This window comes from Lissotriton vulgaris, chromosome 4_1 (genome assembly GCF_964263255.1).
Source record: "Lissotriton vulgaris chromosome 4_1, aLisVul1.2, whole genome shotgun sequence".
NCBI classification, from domain to species: Eukaryota; Metazoa; Chordata; class Amphibia; order Caudata; family Salamandridae; genus Lissotriton; species Lissotriton vulgaris.
Genome location: NC_141691.1, coordinates 33458000 through 33481627, shown reverse-complemented (window position 1 = coordinate 33481627; position 23628 = coordinate 33458000). Strand labels below are relative to the sequence as shown.

General features: G+C 44.3%; 1 protein-coding gene across 1 annotated transcript; it reads left to right on the top strand.

Annotated features, from left to right (window-relative positions):
• The first annotated feature begins 12667 nt into the window (after nucleotides 1-12667).
• On the top strand, nucleotides 12668-13036 carry LOC147718285 (nicotinamide N-methyltransferase-like). The gene has a single exon (XM_086967180.1). The coding sequence runs from the start codon at nucleotides 12668-12670 to the stop codon at nucleotides 13034-13036; it is 369 nt and encodes a 122-aa protein (XP_086823306.1).
• Nucleotides 13037-23628: the final 10592 nt, after the last annotated feature.

Below are 23628 nucleotides of genomic sequence, written 5' to 3'. Positions count from 1 at the left end.
CTCCGTTTTTGACTTGGTTTGGGGTGTCTCTTCCAGTTCAAGTGCACACCCTCTGATTATGGGCTCTCTCTTAAGATCATCAAAATTCACTGCTGCGCATGGAGGTGAGAGTTGACAGTTTATCCACAATTGGGTCACAGCTGCAGCTAAGTTTTGCTTCAGACTCTGCCCATTCTTTGCGCTAATTGAGATGCCCCAAATTCTCCTAGATACCAGCAACATAGAGAGCCAAGGTGCTGAGAAGATTCAGGTGGACATTGATAAAGTGAGATTGATACAGATGGACCCACACAGACCATTGCATAGTGTTCAGCTGGGATATCCATGCACTGTCTGTCTGTGGCTCATTCCCCCTGCTGGTTTTGACCTTGCTTTTACTATGGCTGTGAACACTTGTACTGGGAGAGGGTCCCTGCGGTGAGTGAGCTGAATAAGAAGCCAGCATTTTTCCCATGCTTGGGTGCCCAGGTATGAGAGGACCCCTGCTTTTCCCCTTGGCTCTTTTGATCCTCTTGGCACCCGTGATGCTCTTGGTGCTCCAAAGAGAACGAGAAAGATTTAAATGTGGATTGCCACTGATGGGTGATGGACCTCGAGGGGTTATTAGGACAGTTGAACTGGTGCTTAGATCCCTCATATCAGCATTGGCTGTGCTCTCATCCTGAGTTAGGATGAGTGGCTCTTCAGGGTGAGTTGTCAGATAGCTTGCCTGATTAGTTTATTTACTGAGCAGGAAGCCTCCAATTGTTTCCTGTGACACGTTCGAGCTCTTGGCCCTGTGCGGTTGGCCACATCAGTTAGTGCCGGGGCTCAGACGTGGCTCGCACTGCAGTGCTGACCCCCGTTGTGTTTTGTTTTCACTTTCTTACTGTTTGTGTGCTGCATAAATAATTTACAAATTGGCTCTAAATTAAGTCTGACTTCTTTTTTGTGCCAGGCTATCCATCTTTAGGCAGGGTTAATTTAGTGCCTTTTTTGTGGTTCCCACTGCATAGGATTATGGCTTTTGCTTGACCAGGGCTTACACCCCAGTCAAAAAACAACAACACAATGTCTAACATTGGTGTACAGTGGTGTATAGTGGTATAGATCAGGACAGTATAATACAGTGAATTGTGTAACGCAAAATCCAAGGTAATTATTAGATACCAACTCAAGTCTTTGTAAATTCTCTGTAGTCTCAATTGTCTGTTGTTCTTTTTCTAAATGAAAGTAACCCTACCCTCCTCTAATACCTTTGGGATGGCGCTGATAAATGTTGACAACCTTACTACTCTTGAGCTGCAAGACGTGGGCTGTATGTGGCTAGAAAAGCTTCTAGGGCCCTCTAGGCCTATGAAGAGGTCAAGAGGCTGCATACATCAAGATTGTAAACTCTATGCCCAAATACTTGCAACTAGGTTAACCTCTGTTTTAGATTATCTTATGTATCCAGATCAGTCTGTGTTTATGAGAAATAGATATTTTGTCAAGAACTTTATTACACGTTATAGAACAAGGGTCCACTTTATCTTTACCATGAGGAGTACTTGCATTGGATGCTGAGAAAACTTTTGAAAAAGTTCATTGGCAGTTTTTATTTCATACTTTAATAGCATTTAATTTTGGAGATTTACTTATTTGTATGATATCTGCTCTGTACTCCACTCCTACTGCTTGTTTATTTATTAATGGTCAAACTTCAAACCAATTTTCCCTTTTCAGAGGTACCAGACAGGGTTGTCCAATCTCCCTGTGCCTATTTCTTCTTGTTATTGAACCTTTGCTTGTTTCCTTTAGGAAATGTAATGATATTGCTGGTATTAATATTAATGAGGTTATTTTTAAAACGTTAGCATATGCATATGATGTACTTTTATTTATTAGCAATCATATATCCTCATTCCCTTCTTTATTTGATATTATTTCATCGTATTCCAAGATTTCTGGTTACATTATACTAATAAAACTGAATGATTTCCTTTAAATATGCACTGTACCACAGATATGTTACTCATGAAAGAAATAATTTGGCAAAGAGATACATTTAAATACCTTGGCATTTTGTTCTCTTCATCTATAAAAAAACAACAATATCATTAAATAGTGAATCTATTTTATGTTATATTAAGGATAAAATATCTAAATGGTCTTCACTTCATCTTTCATAGTGGAAAAAATTGACTCCATAAAAATGACTGTAGATCCATTCTTTTTTTATCCCTAGCCATGATTCCTACTCAATTTCCTATAAAGTTTTACAAAGTTGTGGATCAACTCCTTTCTAAATTTTTTTGGAGCAATAAAGCACCTTGTATTGGTTATAAACAACGAAAGTTGCCTAAATATAATGGAGGATTTGGTTTGCCAGACTTTTTTAGTTATCAAAAAGCTTTTATACTAAAACAAAGCTCTCTTTGGTTTAATCATTCTCATTTGATTAATCCCCCTACGTGGATTTTTATAGAAAGGAGTCTGGTGGATCTGTTTCCATTATAAACTTTGTTAACTATGTCCAAACACAGAATGTTAAAACCAACTTCACTAAAATATGTATTTTATCATTCTGAGTTCAGAAATACTAAACTCGAATTTCTACCTGGTTCCCTGAGTCAGTTAGGATTATAAGATGTAATAATCAAACTGCCCATTCTGGCCTCTGGGGAGCAGAGAGCCTTGCATTATTGAAAAACTAAAATGGCTGTAATTCACTATTAGGACATGCCACACACACCATGGCTTGTCCTACCATTTACCTTCAATGTACCCTGCCTTCGAGCCTAATAAAGGGGTATCTTATATGAAGGAAAGGGAAGGTTTTGGGACTGTCAAGTAGGTGCAATTGCCCAGTCAACATGGCGGTACCAGACTGCACACAGGCTCTGCAATGGCAGACCTGAGACACACTTTTATAGGCTGCTTCTGTGGGTGGCACAACCAGTCCTGCAAGCCCACCAGCAGCATTTGGTTTACATGCCCTGGGCACACTCATTGTACTATACTAGGGTCTGTCGAGTAAACCAAGTCAGCCAAGTCAGCCAATCACGGAGTTACTAACCCATACATCAATTTACAATAGGGTGACTATTTGCACTTTAGCAATCATCAGCAGTGGTAATGTGCCCAGAGTCATAAAACCAATCAAAAACAGGTCAGACAAAATACAGGCGGAAGGCAAAAAGCTCAGGGATGATTCTGCAAAAAGGGACAAGTCCAACAAATCTGTTATTTTAAAATCAAATAAATTAATATTATATGATTTTGACTTAATTTTCGAATCACCCATGTCCATTACTGACGATGATATAACCCACTCAATAAACTTTCTAGAAATGTCAGATTTTGACATTCAGGGATAAAAGTTGGTATTTTTTGCCTCAAAGATGTCTACTGTAATAATACTATTATATTGTTTAATGTTTTACAGACAACATGTTATTTACCGTCTTCTGATTTCCTCAGATGATAACTTTTATGTAATTCTATATTAGATTAATTTCCTCATAATATACCTTCTAATATTAAATCAGAGCTATCAATTTATTTTCAAACTCTATCCACTTTGTCTCACTGTGTTTCATTATTGTATAAAAATATGATTGCATTTCAAGGTAATATCATTAATGAGATTTCAACTTTCTGGAATAATGAACTTTCAACCTCTGTCTCTCTCATGATACATGGAAAACAATTTAGCTCAATAATATTTCAGGATGGTAACCTCTTTCGCTTTATCAAACACATTCCTATATTTTATACAATTGTCTATCAATCAATCAATCAGTGACACTTATAAAGCGCGCTACATACCCGTAGGGTCTCAAGGCGCTGGGGGGGGGGGGGGGGGGGGGGGGGCGCTACTGCTCGAACAGCCAGGTCTTCAACTTCTTCCTGAAGCAGAGGTGGTCTTGGGTCAGGCGCAGGTCGGTCGGGAGGGAGTTCCAGGTCTTGGCGGCCAAGTAGGAGAAGGACCTTCCTCCTGTAGTCGCTCTTCGGATGCGGGGGACGGCGGGGAGGGCGTGGTTGGCTGATCGGAGGTGGCGTTTGGGAGCGTAGAAGTTGACTCGGCTGTTGAGGTAGCTCGGGCCTTGGTCGTGTAGGGCTTTGTGTGTGTGGGTGAGGAGGCGGAAGGTGATTCTTTTGTTGACGGGGAGCCAGTGAAGGTCTCTCATATGTCCGGAGATGTGGCTGGTTCGTGGGATGTCGAGGATGAGTCTGGCTGAGGCGTTCTGGATCCGCTGGAGTCTCTTCTGGAGCTTGGCGGTGGTACCGGCGTAGAGGGCGTTGCCGTAGTCCAGTCGGCTGGTGACGAGGGCCTGGGTGACGGTCTTCCTGGTCTCGGTGGGGATCCACCAGAAGATCTTCCGTAGCATGCGTAGGATGTTGAAGCACGCCGAGGAGACGTTGTTGACTTGCCTGGTCATGGAGAGGGAGGAGTCCAGGATGAAGCCCAGGTTGCGTGCATGGTCTGTCGGTTTGGGTGCGGTGCCCAGGGCGGGAGGCCACCAGGAGTCGTCCCAGGCGGAGGGTGAGGAGCCCAGGATGAGGACCTCCGTCTTGTCCGAGTTCAGAGTCAGGCGGCTGGTCGTCATCCACTCGGCTACCTCTTTCATCCCTTCGTGCAGGTTGGCTCTGGCGGCGGCGGGGTCGTTGGTCGGGGAGAGGATCAGCTGGGTGTCGTCGGCGTAGGAGATTATGCTGAGGTTGTGTTTGCGTACGATGGCCGCGAGGGGGCTCATGTAGACGTTGAAGAGGGTGGGGCTCAGAGATGACGCCGCAGATGACTTCGGAGGCCTCTGACTTGTACGGTGGTAGGCGGACTCTCTGTGTTCTTCCGTCGAGGAAGGAGATGATCCATTCCAGCGCCTTGTCCTGGATTCCGATGTTGTTGAGGCGCCGTACTAGGGTGCGGTGGCAGACCGTGTCGAATGCCGCGGAGAGGTCTAGGAGGATGAGGGCCGCTGTTTCTCCATTGTCCATCAGGGCTCGGATGTCATCGGTGGCGGCGATGAGGGCGGTCTCGGTGCTGTGGTTGGCTCGGAATCTGGACTGTGAGGGGTCGAGGGATCCGTTCGTCTCGAGGAAGGCGGCCATCTGCTTGTTGACGGTCTTCTCGATGACTTTGGCTGGAAACGGGAGGAGCGAGATGGGGCGGTAATTCTTGAGGTCGGTGGGGTCCGCTGTTGGTTTCTTGAGTAGAGCGCTTAGTTCGGCGTGTTTCCAGCTCTCAGGGAAGATGGTGGTGTCGAAGGATGTGTTGATGATGTCTCGCAGGTGGGGTGCGATGACAGCGTCGGCCTTGTTGAAGACGTGGTGAGGGCAGGGGTCGGTCGGTGATCTGGAGTGGATGGAGTTCATCGTGCGGATGGTGTCTTCGGTGCTGATCGGGGTCCAGGCGTGGAAGGTGGTGGTGGGGGGTGGTTGTTCGGTCATGGTGTGCGTTGGTTGGTTGTCGAAGCTGCTGTGTATGTCCGCGATCTTGTTGTGGAAGTATGAAGCGAGGGAGTTGCAGAGGTCTTGCGATGGGGTGATGTCGTTGTTTCCTGCGCTGGGGTTGGAAAGCTCTTTCACGATGTTGAAGAGTTCCTTGCAGTTGTGTGCGTTGTTGTCCAACCGGTCCTTGAATGCTGTTTTCTTGGCGGCGCGGATCAGCTGGTGGTGTTTCCGGGTGGCAAGTTTGAAGGCGGTCCTGTTGTCCGGTGTCGGTTCCCTTCTCCAGACTTTCTGGAGGGCTCTGCAGTTCTTCTTGGAGCTCTTGAGTACGTCGGTGAACCATGGGGCCTTCTTGCTGCCGGGTCTGCTAGGCGGGGTCCTCAGTGGGGTGAGTTCGTCCGCGCAGTTGCCGATCCACTTTGTGAAGTTGTCGGCGGCCTGGCTGGGGTTCGCTGAGCTGGCAGGAGGGTGCTGGCTCAGGGAGGTGGCGAGCTGGTCTGCTGTGATCTTGTTCCAGCTTCTGCGGGCGGCCTGTTGCTGGTGTTGGTGGGTCGTCGTTCTCTTGAAGGTGAAGTGGACGCAGCTGTGGTCCGTCCATTGAAGCTCTGTGGCGTGGCTGAAGTCGATGTCTGTGCTGGAAGAGAAGACTGCGTCGAGAGTGTGTCCGGCGAGGTGGGTGGGGGTGGACACCAGTTGCTTGAGTCCCAGGTTGGCGAGGTTGTCGAGCAGGGTGCTGGTGTTGTGGTGGCTGTTGTTCTCCAGGTGGAAGTTGAGGTCCCCCAGGAGGATGTAGTCAGCGGAGGGGAGGGCATGCGGGCTGACGAAGTCGGCGATGTCCTCGCTGAATTGCGTGCGTGGTCCAGGGGGTCGGTAGATCAGGGTGCCTCTGAGGGTGGTCTTCGGGTTGGTGTGGATCTGGAAATGCAGGTGTTCGGCGCTGGTCAGGGTGTTGTCGATGCTGGTCGTGAGACGGATGGTGCTCCTGTGGATGATGGCGATGCCTCCTCCCATCTGGTTGGCGTTTCGGTCCCTCCGGACGATCTTGTAGCCCTCTGGGATAGCGATTGCGATGTCGGGAGCTGAAGAGGCGTTCATCCAGGTCTCCGTGAGGAAGGCAATGTCAGGGGCTGTGGCGTCTAGAAGGTTCCAGAGTTCGATGGCGTGTCTGTGGACGGAGCGGGTGTTGAGCAGGATGCACTTGAGGTGGGTGCTGCTGGAGTTCGACTTGGCGGGTGCTGGTGCGGGGCTGGTCCGGATGCAGGTGAACTTGCAGGCTTGGCAGCTGAAAGGTCCGTGGGTACGTCTTGGAGTGGCTTGATGGCAATCTGGGAGTCGGCCGGTGTTGAGAGCGGTGAGGGTGGCGGCGGAGTACGTCAGGCGGGTCGGTCGGGATCTTCGGGGGCCAGGGGTCCTGGCGCTGGTCGCGATCCGGTCGCGGACGGGCGCAGACGGGCTTACCTTTGGCGCGCCTTCGGCGCACAATCGGCGCGCCCGCTGCGCGTTCGCACGGTCGCCATTTAAGGCGAAGTGCGCGGGTGGGCGGAGCAGCTGGGAGGCGGGAGCGGGGAGGGTACAAAAAAGAAAAAGGGGCGGGGAAAAGCGGCGGTGGCGGGAAGGGAGGGCGGAGGGCGGCGCGGTAGGCGGACAACAAGGAAGGAAAGCTAAACACGGGGAAAGTGACAAAAAATACAAAACAGGCACAAATTATCGGCAAAATCAGGGCAAAACGAGAATAAAACAATACAGGCACAAATTCACGACAAAACAAAGGGCAAAAACAACCGCAGCGGAGGCAGCCGGCAACCGGCAAACGAGTCAGCAGCGAGGCAGAAGGCAGGCAAGGGGCACACGCAGCAGCTGGTGGCCGTGCGGCGCAGGGGTGTCCCACAAGTGGGTCACACTCACCTGCGTCGCACGGTCGCCATTTAAGGCCAAGTGCGCGGGTGGGCGGAGCAGCTGGGAGGCGGGAGCGGGGAGGGTACAAAAAAGAAAAAGGGGCGGGGAAAAGCAGCGGTGGCGGGAAGGGAGGGCGGAGGGTGCCGCGGTAGGCGGACAACAAGGAAGGAAAGCTAAACACGGGGAAAGTGACAAAAAATACAAAACAGGCACAAATTATCGGCAAAACCAGGGCAAAACGAGAATAAGACAATACAGGCACAAATTCACGACAAAACAAAGGGCAAAAACAACCGCAGCGGAGGCAGCCGGCAACCGGCAAACGAGTCAGCAGCGAGGCAGAAGGCAGGCAAGGGGCACACGCAGCAGCTGGTGGCCGTGCGGCGCGGGGGTGTCCCACAAGTGGGTCACACTCACCTGCGTCGCACGGTCGCCATTTAAGGCCAAGTGTGCGGGTGGGCGGAGCAGCTGGGAGGCGGGAGCGGGGAGGGTACAAAAAACAAAAAGGGGCGGGGAAAAGCGGCGGTGGCGGGAAGGGAGGGCGGAGGGCGGCGCGGTAGGCGGACAACAAGGAAGGAAAGCTAAACACGGGGAAAGTGACAAAAAATACAAAACAGGCACAAATTATCGGCAAAACCAGGGCAAAACGAGAATAAAACAATACAGGCACAAATTCACGACAAAACAAAGGGCAAAAACAACCGCAGCGGAGGCAGCCGGCAACCGGCAAACGAGTCAGCAGCGAGGCAGAAGGCAGGCAAGGGGCACACGCAGCAGCTGGTGGCCGTGCGGCGCGGGGGTGTCCCACAAGTGGGTCACACTCACCTGCGTCGCACGGTCGCCATTTAAGGCCAAGTGCGCGGGTGGTCGGAGCAGCTGGGAGGCGGGAGCGGGGAGGGTACAAAAAAGAAAAAGGGGCGGGGAAAAGCGGCGGTGGCGGGAAGGGAGGGCGGAGGGCGGCGCGGTAGATGGCTCCATTGCGATTGTTTCAATCTAAACTTCTTCCGACTTGATAAATACAGGTTCTCCAAAACCATTGAGAACAGAGCTTATGCGAATTAACAGGCAACAAAGGTCGCCGAAAGGACAACGAAGTGCACCAACGCCGTCTTGTCATCAACCCTGATGACCTAGGTACAAAGGACATTACTAAACTTGTGCAAATGGAAGGAGGACAAAACCACGGGTACTCAGTGAGGAGTCTGCTTAACACTTACTGACCTCACATAGGAAGAGAAATGTGTGTGGGTGTGCCATTACAACGTGATGCCGAACCCTTCCATGGTTACATCAACTTAGAACTAGAAACTGCAAACTATTATGAACTGGTACACTTTGTGCTGCAGGCCCACTAGTAGCATTTAATTTACAGGGCGTGGGTACATGTAGTACCATTTTACAGTGCCATTTTGTTTTCCCCATTTTCCAAATTTAAAAGAGAGAGTATAAGCTCATTAGTACTGGTTAGCAGTGGCGAAAAGTACAGGAAACGGGAGGGTGAAGGGAAAACATTTGTGGATGACCCTGCAGAGAGGTCCGAGTTCAACAGGTAAGTTTATGGTCCTTTATTTGTCTTTATTGAGAAGCATACACACTAGCAACATCATAGCCCGGCAGCATCTCTTCACCTGCCTAAAAAGTACACCCACTAGAATTAGAAGCATTTGACGTCCAGGATTCCTAGCTACAGCATAGCAGCATCAGAATATGAGACATGCCAAAAACCATAACACTGTTCCTTCCCCTAAAAAATTAAACTTTAAAGTGCTTACACATGTTTTTGTTTATCACAAATAAAATGCAGGAAACAAAGCAACAATAACTAACCCTAACAGGAAAGAAATTTCATATTAAATCTTGTACAGATACAATGAGAGAAGCATATCCCATTACAAATTCCTTTTGCCAATGAGTCTGATGTCTGTTCCTTCTCTTTTCAAATACATCATTATTGCTTCTCAAATTAGAGCAGCCATTCCTTGTAAAGGTTCCATAAAAAAGTTTTCTCTGAGCATCATTAAACTTCACTAACCTGGACATATTCCAAACAGCATCATAATCCACAAAAGCTACATTTTCTTTACCTTGCTTATGCCAATTGTGCCATGAATCTAGATAGCTCTTTCTTTATTAGCCAAGGTCTTTTCACCATAACCACATCTACAACCTTCCACTGCTCTCTCACCACTGAATTATTTTCATCATACCTAGACTTATATGGTTTTTGATATTCTATTCTAACTTCATAACTGATTCTTTCTACCTTCAACCATGCAAGACGAAATTTAGGGTTTGGCCTTTAAAGAGAAATTTGAGATTCTAAGGAAACACTGTTAGGTGTGTTATTGTGTACCCAACAGGCTTGTAGCAAAACACATTGAGTGAGATTCTGGTGGCAATTAACTTTTCGGTACAACTCTTTACAAGGCTATTCAAATGTTATGCTAGACCATTTTCTTCTGACAAATATTGTCCTGTTTTCAAAAGTGCTATTGACACACTTCCCCAAACTGACATATTCTTTGCAAAACAATTGCTGCCCATTGCCTGTGACAGTGTAACTTGGACTATGTGTTTGAGAAAATGTCAATTTTAAGGAACTCAATCACAGGTCTGGGTAACACACTTAGATAACTTACCACCCACATGGATGTTTAATCAACCCACAAAAAACATATTTTATTTTGAGACAACAGTCAAGTATACCAATGACATCTATTCCAAATTATATCCATGTCTCAGAAGGAATTTCTACTGATGTAAGAGGGGTGGTGATTGTGGCTTTACTCCTAACACTGTTTTCAAACTCCCAGCAGGCTCTTACTGTTTCCTCTACTTGGCAATCCACCCAATCATTTCAAGTGTCTCAGAAATATTTGCAGTGGCTGGCGATCTACCCAAATATAAAATTCATGTAGATCAATACACATTCTTAGTTGTTTTATCCATTGTTAAGTGTTAATACCATTAGGGCAAACCATTTAAAATTTCTCAAAAAAGGTGGTCCTTTGAGTGGGCTAACATCATGTTTGACTTCCTTCACTTTATGGAGACAAGGTGCCACATTTTTCTTCAAGATAATGTTATGCTTGAAACATTTAGGCAATCCTAATTCTTCAAAAAATACTTTGGATAACTCTGACCAAATATCACTGACCAGTTCTGAGTTGGTCAAGAAAAGGACTAATTCAAATTAATTGTGATTCAAATGTTTCCCTACATCAACTTGGTTTCACAACCCAAGCAGCTTGTTCCCACACCTGGCAACATATAAATTGCCCATTAATGTCCTATAATGAAATTGAAATCTTATAAAAGAATAACCTTGTATTTCAATTCTCCTGCCCCCATTTCTCATGGGAGGTATTTCAAGAGGGGACTGCTGGATATTGTCTTCACCCACAATATGTTGTCACCTATCACTGTATAGGTAGGCTGGGGCGAAATTGTTATTACACCTAAGTATACAGAGTCATTTTGATAATTTTGCATTACTCTTTAGATGCAAATTTACTGAAATTGTTGCAATTTGGCCTGTTGAAGTGATGATCAGTAATTGGGCATACAAATCGTACCACGGGAGCAGAAGAACAATGAACTTAGCAAGCCAGAGTGCCTGCTGGCTACTGGCTACCGGGTCCTGCAGTTTGTGTTCTGTTACATTTAGCACTATTTCCTTAGCACAAAATGGATCATAGCTTCCACTTTGGACCCAGGGAGGCCGTTTGCAGTAAGTAAATAGCTCTAAACGATAGATGCATGGTCCTTGCATAATTCCTCATATTCATACTATGATATTTTGCTGTAATGTTGCATAATTACATGCGTTATGGCCATCCCTATGTCAAAGGTGAACCTGAATCCACCAACAACATCAGTTTTTTGCCCTCAACTTTGATCTCACATGTAAGCATTATTCACATATTTCCAAGCACTCTGCCTCCAGGATTGATGAGGCCTTCCATAGGAGTGGCTGATAGGAACATATGTGTCCAGTTAAGGTTAGATATAGGGATACTATATCTAAGCAAGAGATGATTACACCAACTTACCCCAGCTGAGTGATCAGCCAGTTGTGTCAAAATATGGAGGCCAGGCTAGGGGTGGCACAATACATGCTGCAGCCCCTGGTAGGCCTTGGAAGCACCTATGCCCTTTGTCCTAGGGTACACTGTGACAGGGGCCAATTAGGTGAACAAGTTCCAATTGCGTATGCACCTAAGGTACATGGAGTCCATTTTAAGGAGAGAGCAATCAGCCTGGGGCCCTGAATAGCAGGATCCCAGGCCAACTATGTCAAAAACCAGCCAAACACCAGGCAAAAAGTTTGGGGGTAACCATAGTCAGATATCCACCTTCCTACACGCCAAGTTACAAAAAGGTCGCTTACTGGACCAAGATCTACCTTTCTGCCAAATCTGGTGTCATTCTGTTCGGTGGTTCAGGCTGTAGTCATGTCTAAAAACCCTAAGGGAATTAAGATTAGAAACACACTTTTTTTACCCTCCTTTTTTTCTGCTCCCACTGGATGGACATACTTATTTGCACTTACAGTCTCAATATTTTGGGGCTCATTTTTATGGACACACTATCATATTCTATCAATAAACCGAGGAGACATTTAACCAGGCTTTTTTTACACATAAAATACAATGTTGAGGTTTTAGTGAAAGTGTTGTTTTGGGGCCAGCAGCGTTTGTGTGGAAGACATTTGAGGAGGATTTCCTTGGAAATCAGTGGAAGAGAATTGGGCTTGAATGAGGTTAAGGGGCCGGAGGACACCAGTCTTCGAATGTATCAGTATCTAGAAAGAATCTCTGAGAGTTGTGTCTTGAAATCCAGGTAGAAGTGTATCTATGCACTCTGTGGATTTTGTGTAAGTGAGTCTCCTAGATTTCACTGTATCATGCTCAGATGAAGAATTTGAGTTGATGTGAAGGTTTATTGAAGCACTTTTCAAATGATGGATCTTTTCACATTCCCGAGGTATAGAATGTTCATTTACATGAAGCAAACCAATACTTCCAAAAAGCAAAACTGACACCAGCATGTTTATTAGGAATCCATGGAAGGCAGAAATGCAATGACATGTGAATGTACTTCTAGTTAATAAAGCAGTGATACTGATTGATCCAGGGAAGTGTGAGACAGAAAGTGCACAGCACACTCTATTTTGAAAATGTGTATACATTTTTCCATAACTGATATGAAGATGGTTATCTTCACATTACAACATATGAGTCAGTCAACAATTAAAACCATATTAATCAACGTGTTATTTCTTTGTTTTAGTGAAACATGGACTAACAAGGAACAGGAGTTAAAATGTTAAGTCAAAAGAGTCCTGAAATATGACGTCATGAGCTGTAACCCTTTGTCTCCCGTCATCCACCCCCAGGCTGACTGTCTGCTCCTGGCACACTGTATAGAGCACTTTGTCACAGACAAGAAGTCCTACTGCAAAGCTCTGGGAAATGTTGCCACACTGTTAAAGCCCGGAGGATATCTGATAATGATTACAAAGTTCTGCGCAACTTTTTTCATGTGCGGCGACTTCAAGATTCCTGTTTTCTGCTTGGATGAGGATATTCTGAAGGAGGCTCTCAAGGGGGCTAGTTTTGTCATTGAGGAAGAATACATTTATCCTCGGAAAACAGAACCTTTGTACAATCTGGCAGATTTTAAATATTTTGCTGTTGTCAAAGCTCGCAAAAAAATAGAAATGTAATTCTACAGTACCTAAAATGTAAACTGCCCAGGGGCAAAATGATGAAAAATTAAGCTCAGCTGAGCATCACATTCCGATTTCTTTAAAATGATAATCATTTGTTTAATATTATAGTGAAATATTGCTAAAACAAAAAAGTAGTCCATAACACTGCGCAATGTTGAGTAACAATAGTGAGTAAAATTCTTAGTGAGTAGTTGGTGCATAAATAGAAACAATGAATAATGATGTCATCCTCACTCCTGGACATGTTTTCTTTTCAAGAACTTCTAATTTCTGGTGTTTTGTTTTTAATTGTAAACCCAAGGACCTGGATTTTCAGGCAGGCAATTATATTTATAAACCAGAGGCCTGACTTGAATAGTGCCCACTTTTCAGGAAAAATCTTTCAGATGTTCGCCACGAATTTCACTTCATCTCTGAAAAAAAATAATACTTGGGAAGGTTGACCATACACTCATGCTTTCTTTATATTTATTTTGGAAATTAAGGGTTAGTTTATTCTACTTCAGTCAGTGTTACATATTGAAATTCATTATTTTTAAATACGACTTAAAACAAAAGACATTGAAGTATATAGGGAAGAGTGGATATTATGAGAATGTTTTCAAGAGTTAGCCAATTGATAATTACATTTGTGTGCATTCTGCTCTAATCCAAGATTGCTGCTTCCATCCCCTGAGAACTCTGTGTGCATTGGGACTTGCCACAGGTGATAGCTAGGTCCCCGGTACCAGCAATCTTGGACCTGGATAGTATAATGATAAAGGAAAACAATGGTCCCGGAAGGAGGAGTATTGCCTCAACATCCACAGAAGGCTAGTCATCTTCCATCAAAGGATTGCTTTTACTAGAACACGTACAATTTCATTCACATACAAATTATTTATAATCATAGGAAAGTGAACTCATCAAGCTCTGATATCATGTGCAATTAAAGCAGTGTTTCCCAAACAATGCAACGGTGCAACGGATGTGAGGTAAGTGGGTGAGAAGTATACTAGTACAATACAATTATATATATCAATATTGACTGAGGAGGATGCACCATTGTATCCCATACCTTCCCTAAACAGGTTTTAGGGAAGGTATGGGATGCACTACAAATCTTTCCGTTTTGGCGCTGTTAACAGAAAGAGCTGTAAAAAAGAAGGTAGGATTACTGGCATGCTATATCGATCTAAAATCGGCGTTTGATAGAGTACCAAGAGATCGGTTATGGAAAAAGTTGGAAGCTTGGGGACTCCCACAGAAGCTTACTGATATAATAAAGGCCTTATACAGTGGAACATGGGCTAAAGTAAAATTGGGAGATGGAAGAATAATATCATCACAAATACACATAAGAAATGGCCTAAAACAAGGCTGTGTACTTTCCCCAAGTCTGTTTAACGTATACTTAGCCGATTTAAATAGCCATCTTCAACAGGTAAATGGTCATCCACCAAAACTGGGAAACTAATCCATTCAGTTTCTACAATATGCAGATGACATTGTGGTCTTAAGTCACACACCGATTGGCCTGCAGCGGGTCATAAATAAATTAATAGAGTACTTCGACCTAGTAGGTTTGGATAAAAAAACAAAGGTCGTGAGATTAGCGGGCCCAAGCCGAGGATCTTTTAAATGGTACGCAAAGAATTTTCAAATTGAGGAGATACCCACATATAAATATTTGGGCGTTAAACTGCGCAGAAATATGTCCATGGTGGACCAAAATCGTGATATCACGGCCAAAGCATAATCACTTATTTTTGCTTATAAATTGCTCCAAAAGAAACTACAATGCCCCTCATATGGACACATTTTAAAAGTAATGGCAGCCCAAGTGTTACCTACCTTGTCTTATGGGTTAGAAATATGGCACGGAAATGAAATCGCCATATTAAATAAATTACAGATAAGAGTATACAAATCTGTGTTTAATCTTTTTAAAGGAGCATCCCCAGCACAAATACGCCTGGAATTCGGCCTACAAAACCAAGTCTACCAGAGGAAAGCTATCTTTGCAAAATGGTGCTGGAAACTTAGAGCATCGGAAATAGGTACACTAAACAACCTATGTTGGCTAGAGATTGAGAATCAATACAAGGAAAAAGAACTAAACACCTGGGGTACCTATTTGCGAATTGCCCTCGAAGAACTAAACATCGAGGAAGTTTGGAATAGTCAGATGGAACGAGCATCATTCAACAAAATTTGTAAATTAAATGCAAAGTCACTATCCCTGGTAGAGGACAAAAGAATCTTGGCTAATCGCCGACATGCCTGGACAGTAATTAACTCATATAAAAGACTAAAACCACAATTTTATCTAGAAGCTCATTTCCGGCTATCGCTAAAAAAGAAATTCATGGCATATAGACTGGGCGATCATTGCTCAATGGACCTAATCCCAACCTGGAAAGTAAAAAAGCAAGAAAAGACATGCCGCCTCTGTGGGTACCACACAGAAAGTCTGTATCATCTATTGTGCACTTGCGAGACCGTAAAAGACGAAAGAAGAACTATGCTGAAATCAGTTCTAAACGTCTTAGGAATTCGCACATGTAGGCAGGCAGTCACAAGTTGGTTGGGTGCATCTTCGAACATTCTAATATGCCGTGGAGTAAAATTTATGACTCTTGTAGAGACATTACTATCAAAAATTGAAACGGATCAAATTTTGAATCTAGAAAGCGATCGTGTTTTAGGAACTCTAAAGTTTTGATGATTTATGTAATTTTATCTTGTTTTTATAATTATGGTTACTTTACATGTATACTTTAAGGTTGTGAAAAACCAAATAAAGTCAAATTTGAATCTGAATCTGAATCATTGTATAATCTAGACTCAAACTATAGAGTTCCAGGCTCCTGCATTACATATGTATTGTACTCTATTAAAGTGTCAATGTTTCTAACCTTGAGTGTTGTTTGTACAGGGTCATGATCAGGACGGGAGGGGGAACACCTATGGGAGGGAAACCACATATCAGTCGGTTGAGGTAATAGATGGCTCATTGAATTTGGAGGAACTCTACTAAATGGATTTTTTAAAATTGTATTTATTTTTATTTAACAATCTTGGTATCAGAGCGCTATACATAGCACCAGTTACATTACATGAGGACACATTAATTTTTTTTTAGGCACAGGGAGATTACGTGATTTGCCCAGAATCACATGTTGTTCAGTCTCGTTGCTGATACTCAAACCCAGTTTCCGAGATTCGAAGTTGACCACCCGAGCCGATAGGCCAACTCCTCTCCCCAATAGTGTTCAGGGGCAGGCATGAGGGTCCTACTACCAAGACTCACAAGGGGAGAGGCAGACGATGTGCCAGCAATGCTAGATACAATAACACCACCACCCCACTGCCCCATCCATAGCTGCACCCATATTTAATCTGTCCACACACAACCTCACCATCGATGAGGTCATCATCTCGAGCGGATGCCTGTTTATTGTACCTACCACTAGACCTAACTTCTTTGAGACCAAAGTCGAGATTAAGCAGCTGTTAAGAGAGATCAGATTGAAATTAACCAGCAGATTATCTCTATTCACCACAGGCTTTAGACAACCCTCAAAATTCATGCCAGCCTCACACAATATACCTCGAGAGATATTAGTGTTTGAAAAATGTTAATGAAGGAAACCTTAAGCAAAGACAGACAGTATGTCAAATACAATGCAACAAAGGCTGAAAAACAGGAAATTATGGACTCAGAAAGAAACGTGATATAGTCATCAAGTTGGTTGACAATGGTGGCAGGATTGTAATCCAAGATGTATTAGAATATTAAAATGAGATTCTCACACAACTGGGGATGAGACAGGCCTTCTCAAGGTCAACAAAGACCCCACCAATGCCATTAGATCCTTATAACAGACAACACAGGGGGAAGCCTTAAGCAACGTTTTTGTGGAAAAATCAGTGCAAAATCCTTAATAAGGAGATTCCTTGCATACCAGTAATAGATACATTATCTTAGATACATAAAAGGATGGAAAAGCCCCCTGGCCAACCCACAGTGTCAGTATGCGGGCCTATCTTTGAGCCACTGTACCAGTATATTATCTTTTTTTCTAAAACCCACTAGTACCCCAAACAAGATCATGCATACATGATAGTCTGCATTTTATAAAGGCAGCACTGACAATGTGATGTATGCACTACTCTGGCCCCTGCAAGCTCACCTACATCAGGGAGATTGCTCACAATATGAACTGCCGGATCTTACAGCTCAGAAGCAGGATTGAATGCAGAGTTGCTGGAGCGCCTCTTGTAGAACATTTTCAACAAGTGCAACATCCGCTTGAAGATATTGCTTGGCAAGTGATGGAACGTGTCTCATTGGGAGCCCAAGGAGGTGATATTGACAATGTCCTGTCTCTAAGAAAATGACAGTGGAGTGAGACAACAGACTCTATATCCCATGGGCCTATCACCGTTGAAGACAGGAGACAAGCAACCTTACATTGAACTTACCAACATCACTGTTTGGGTTATATATGTCTAAGCTCTTTTATTCATTACAAATGTTGTATACCTTAAAACCAGCAATAGGTTTCTGGTGTATGTTAGTTGTATTCACACAGGAGCACTCCTACAAGAGATGCCAGGTCCCTTGTTTACATTATTCAACCGTGTTTATCCATATATGCTGATTCCTTTTTGTGCTCCAGGGCTAAATCTAGTAATTACCTCCCTTCAACTACATTTACTCGGGGGCTCAAGTCTCTCTATTGATCCCTTTATATTTAAGGTCATATTTTAAACATTCTATCACTTTTCAGGGCTTTTCCGGGCTGTGTTTCATGATGTCCTCAATCGCATCATACCTTCAGGGTTTTAAGTCATACTTTGATCACTACATTGAGTCAGTATTTTCTTTCTCTCCCTTGTACTCCTCTGGCTCCAGGGACTACAACTTCAAATGTTTCCCACTGCATATTTTCTAGTTCAAACCATCAATGGTTAAATAGTTTTCAATGTAATCTGTTTTTGACCTTCAAGACCCCCCTGAGTGCACCTCGTTTAAGCCATGATCCTTCTTAGCCTTCAGGAAGGGTTTGATTATCCTATTCACAGCCAAATCCCAGCAGAATGGACACTTTTGTTGGCGTTATGCAACATTATGTGGGTAAACCTGTGATTCCTCACTGTGGCCACACGGTGGCAGCATGCCTTCACAATATTTTTCCAGAGCAATAGCAATTGTTCTGTCTCTGTGAACAAGAATTAAAATACATTATTTAAGTGGCAGATTCGAATGTACCTTTGGGAGCTCCTTCCCATGGTCTCTGACGTGCATTTGGGGCACATGTGGTTTTGGTTTGCTCCACTATTTTTTATTTTAATTTAGACATCATCTCACTTCCCAGTACAAGCAGAGTCATACGGAAGTTTGTACTTATTGACTGGATTCATGTATACTTCAGGTGAGTGTTATAAACTTTCTTCCCCGTAGTGCAAATTCACTGAGGGGAATGTGTACAAGGAAGTGGTGGAGTGCCGCGTTAGCCTCCTTGGCTTACACCGCGCACAGTGTTTACAAGAAGGTTCTGCAGTCTTGCATTTCCCCCTGCGATGGCGCTATGTTTAGCAACGTAGCGCCAATGCAGGCACCCTTGCACCAGAGTGCAAGGGAGTCTGCGTGCAGGGGTGGATTCTTTATGGGTGCTGTCATACTGTCACTGCCATGTGTGCTGCTTCATGCAGCACGTATGAGAGTGACAAAAAGGATTTTTTTTAAAGGTTTGTTATGTACAGGAAGTGATACCTTCCTGTACATTCATAAACCATGGCATTTTGCTTTTTCCATGTGAGGCAGCACACATGGAAAAAGCAAAAACAAGGAATAATAATTAATTTCTCCTCGTTTGGGCAACTTAAGACCAGGATTTACCTGGTCTTAATGTTGGTGCTGCCTCCTATGTTTGACACCCTTGTACATAGGGGGCAGCGACAAAAGTAATGGGTGTTGCAGTGGAAAGCCCACCACAACACCCACTGCCCACCCCTTTCATGCATCCATATTATGAAATGGGGCCTTACGTACAAACCATGTTAAGTGGCTTAACACTGCCTTGCAAATAAGGCGCAGCCCCTATTTCCACCAAAACATAGGTAAAAGTGATGTTGTGGTGGCGATAGGGGCTTGTACATTTGCCTCTGAGTGCCAATGAATGAGTTTAGTAAGAGAGAGTCACAACAGTTTGGTCGCGTGTTTTGGGTGCATGGTTTAATTTTTTAATCTCAGTTTTAATTCATAATTTATCCTTTCAGTACAAACAGAATAATACAGAGAGTTGTATTATATTTTGAGTAAGTGGTGTTTGGTTTATTCTTGGAAGCGCAGCGCACTGAGCTTCAAGTAGTGTTCTTAAGAAGGGAGAGTGACTACCATTCAGGTATTCACATCCTCTGTAGATCCGTAAATGAGGACCCTTTGGCAAATATTCACAATCTGGGTTTTTGCTAATATGACTGATCCCCCCGGCAGCAGGCCGAGTTTCCTGCTCTGATTCAGAGTAAACAGTGCCACTAAAAGTTACATTTTTCAGGAAATGTATTGCACTTTGGGGTTACCCTCACTTTCATCCTCACAATGTCTTCCCCTACCATACAGGATCTTTTGGCCTGTAGTTACCCGTTTGAGAAGAACATACCAAAGTTTCTCTGAGATTTATTATTCATTTATAGTCATATGTTTACGGGGCTCATGTATTCCTGCTTCCTTGTCCACGGGCACCTTCTCTGAGACCGCTAAAGCGACTGTTCCAAACATACCAACACTGGATGTTTCTGCTTCACTGTGCAGTGAGCCTGCATTTTTACACTATCCAGTCACTTTCTTCACTGAATATCGACTCACATGCATACATCCTTGTCTCTTTTAGTACCAATAGGCAGTGGTGTAGCTAGACCATAGACCGACTGCACTTGCCGCCTTGAAGAGGGGGGATGGGTACTGGTCGATTCCTTGGATTGTTTCTTCATTGGGCCTACAGAAGAGCAGAAGGTGCTCCTGGCGATTGCCATCACAAAAAAGCAGGTAAGAGATGGGAGTGGGGGGGCTGCTGCTCCGAAACTCCTGCCGCCCGGAGTGGGCAGCCCACCGTTCCTACATCACTGCCAATAGGAAGTCTACCTATGCTTCGGGTACTGGCTCTACAGTCACTTGGCTATTAATGGACCCTTCTCCCAAAATACACTTGTCGGTGACTTGTATTTGTTATTAGGTGAGTCCAATAACTGTTTTGACAAAAATATGATGTAGCTACAGTTAGTATTGTAGTAATGTGTACGTAACCACAAACCAATCAGTAATATTTGCATGTTTCAATCCAGGTTTATCTGTGGATGCCTGCCAGTACTTAATGTTTGACAGTTACTGATAAACACTATCCAATTGGTAGGTTTTCTCCAATCCTTCGTTAAATTGATATGTGAGCCATCCAATACTATCATGTTTCCCTGTGGTTTCCCTCCCATAGGCGTTTCCCCTGTTAGAAACTGGGGTCTCTGGTTTGCAGGCTTGTACCCTTCCTTCTAGTCATGATAAGGGGGGATTATGCTTCTAAAATAATACTTGCTCACCTCATTGGTAACTTGGCATGAGAAGCCAGGCTTATCTCAGAGACAAACGGTAAATCATTTGCATGGAACACACACTGATGGAGCACAGACAGAATATTGAGTTGTTAATGTTGACCTACTATGATATCCAGTTGTAAATATCGTAGTGCAAGAATATCGACTGCAAGAATATCGTGGTCTAGAATATCGACAGTAAAGTAAGAAATATTGTTTTTCTTAATATCAAAGTCAGTAATATTGTTAGTAAACATATAGTTGTTTATAATATCAAGTTTTATATTAGTGTGATCTATTTTAGTATGTATTATCAAAGAATGTGATTTTATTTTTGTAGAAGTATTGTTTTTTTATGTATGTGTGAATTTCTGTTACGTTACTTAACTTTTGTGTTTTAGTTCTGAAGTAGGTTGTGGGTTTATAGGGGAATAGGGTTGGAAGTAATTCAATTATAATAAGGTACATTTATTTATTAGTATTTGTTTAAGCATCGGTGTTCCACCAGTCGCCAAATGTGTTTACTGCAATAGACAAATGTCCACCTCCTTGCGTAGCAAACAGGAGTGCACCAATCTCGCCTACCTGCGATCATTTATCCCGGGCACATTCCAAGAAAGACATGTAAAGGTCCTCACAATGGTTCATAGATGAACATATTGTTCACTTCACGCATTTTCACCAATATCTGCTTGCACTCTCCAAATCTAACAGACATAGCAATCAAACTATCAATAAAGAGCATGTAATTCCACTGCAGCAACTTATGCCGCCCACGTGCCACAACATCATAAATCTTCAGCGGTTGCATCCATACACATTAAAAACATATATCAATCATATATAAAGGGCTTTTCATCTGTCCCCTCCTCATCAATGTACTCAAAATGCTTAGTCGTATATACCCTCCCAACCCACCCGCACCAACCCCCCAATCAGGCCCTGTTGACACACCCGCCGGCAAGCAAACCCCCACAAAAAACAAAAACCATGACCAGACTACGGGAATCATCCCAGAGGGTATGCGGGGTGACCGCCTTGTTCCCTTGTGCTTTTGACAGGGTGGCCAAGCAGGTTTCCACACAACTGCATCTCCAGGACCCATTCGTGCACAAATTGAGCAATTATCAATATACAAGTTACCTCATCACATGAGACCCAAACAGCTTCTAAATGCAGGTCCAAATTCCTAAAGCAGCCGCATGGATGAAGACCATCTATTTGCATACTAGTCACCAACCCTCATATGTACACCATAAGACAAAAGAGTGACATAGTTCATTCAATGTCACTTAGCCGGTCAGTAGTTTCCTGTCTCTCCAGTGTCGCTCGCTGTTTTTGTTCTTTGACCAGCTGCTTTGCATATTGCAGGGCCGCCTTTGCATCCACAAAAAACACAGACCTGTCAGGACCCTGGACACACAATTTGGCAGGATAGATGAGTGCATATTTCGTGCCCGTTTGATGGAAAATCTTTTTCACCGGTATAAACTCCCTATTTGCTGCTTGTACCTGCAGGGTGAAGTCCGGATACATACTATGTCATTACCTCGGTATTGAATCTTGTCTTTCTCCCACGCAATGCGTAGTATTGTGTCCCGATCCCTGTAATTCATTAACTAAGCGAGTATCGGCCTAGGCGGGGCATCGGTTTAGGCCTGGGGCACAAAGATCTGTGAGCTCTCTCTACCAATAACATTGGAGATAGTCCTTCTCCAAAGAGGTCTTTCATCATATCCTCGATAAAGCGTTCCATATTGGATATGTCTGTGGATTCTGCTATCCCTGTGATATGCACGTTGTTTCGTCTAGACATCGCCTCCAAATCCTCATTCTTCTGCTGTATCAGAGCCAACACCTTGTCCATTCCTCTCAATTTCTTATCGAGCTCGGTTTGTCCTTCTTCTGTTTCGGTGACACATGTTTCCAGAACACTCACTCTACCTTCCTGCTTATCCATACGTCTCGTAATACCGTCCATTTGAGCAGCCATAGTGTCCATCTTGGAGTCAATGCCCTGCAAGCTGGCCTTTAGTTCCTCAAACATTGTTCGAACATCCGGCGCTGGTAGCTGGCCCACGCCCTCCTCCGCATTTTCTTCATCCGCACCTCCCGAATCCGATGATTTAGACGGCTTACTTCTGTCAAAAGTTATTTTCGGCTGCTTCCCCATCCTGTAACTTCTGTTGAGCATGTTAGCTGCACACTCAAATCTACCAGACAAAATGACCACCGTGGTATAATTTGTTAGGGCCAGTCACATATAGCACATGGCTCATAAAACGCCCGCTCCGTTTTCACAACATATAGATTTCCAATCCCAACCGCCAGTTCAGGGCAATCCTCCAGTATAATCCCACAGCGTTAAAGATACGTAATACCCTTATATCCTGCAGATGAAAAGATGCGCAGTATAGGGACCGTTCTTCCTCACTCTCCCTTCAAGCCATCGAGCATGACACACAATATCGCCACACAGCTTTTTTGCCGAAGATATCTCCTCCTATATTTAATGATGAATCATTGGCAATGTCCCGGACCCCAGGCGCCACCAAAAAAGTCGCACAGAATGGTGCACCGGCTCGTGATCCACGATGTCCCAAAATGGCGGTGCAATTCCCGGCCTCGGATAGTGGGACCTTACACAGCTTGATCTCGAGGGTGTGCACAGGTTGTGTCCAGGTGTCCCCCAGATATCCAATACACCTTTGGAATGCAAGTATTCTCCTTTCAGGCGCTCCCCGTCCATTTGACTAGACCACTCCAGCCTTAGGTATCTTCCGACAATTCGCAGGCTCTGCCAGGCAAACCTCCGCCAGGCAAACCTCCGCAACGGTGATCAGCCAATTTACTGTTCCGCTCACATCCACTTCACAGTGGCCACACCGCTGGTCTCCCCGGGCCACTGACCTTGTCGTATTGTCCACCGCTCGGAGGTACACAGCTTGCGCCTGAATATTCCGATCTTCCCTCTGGCGGTTCGCGCTACTTTAGTCCCCGGCTTACGTCAG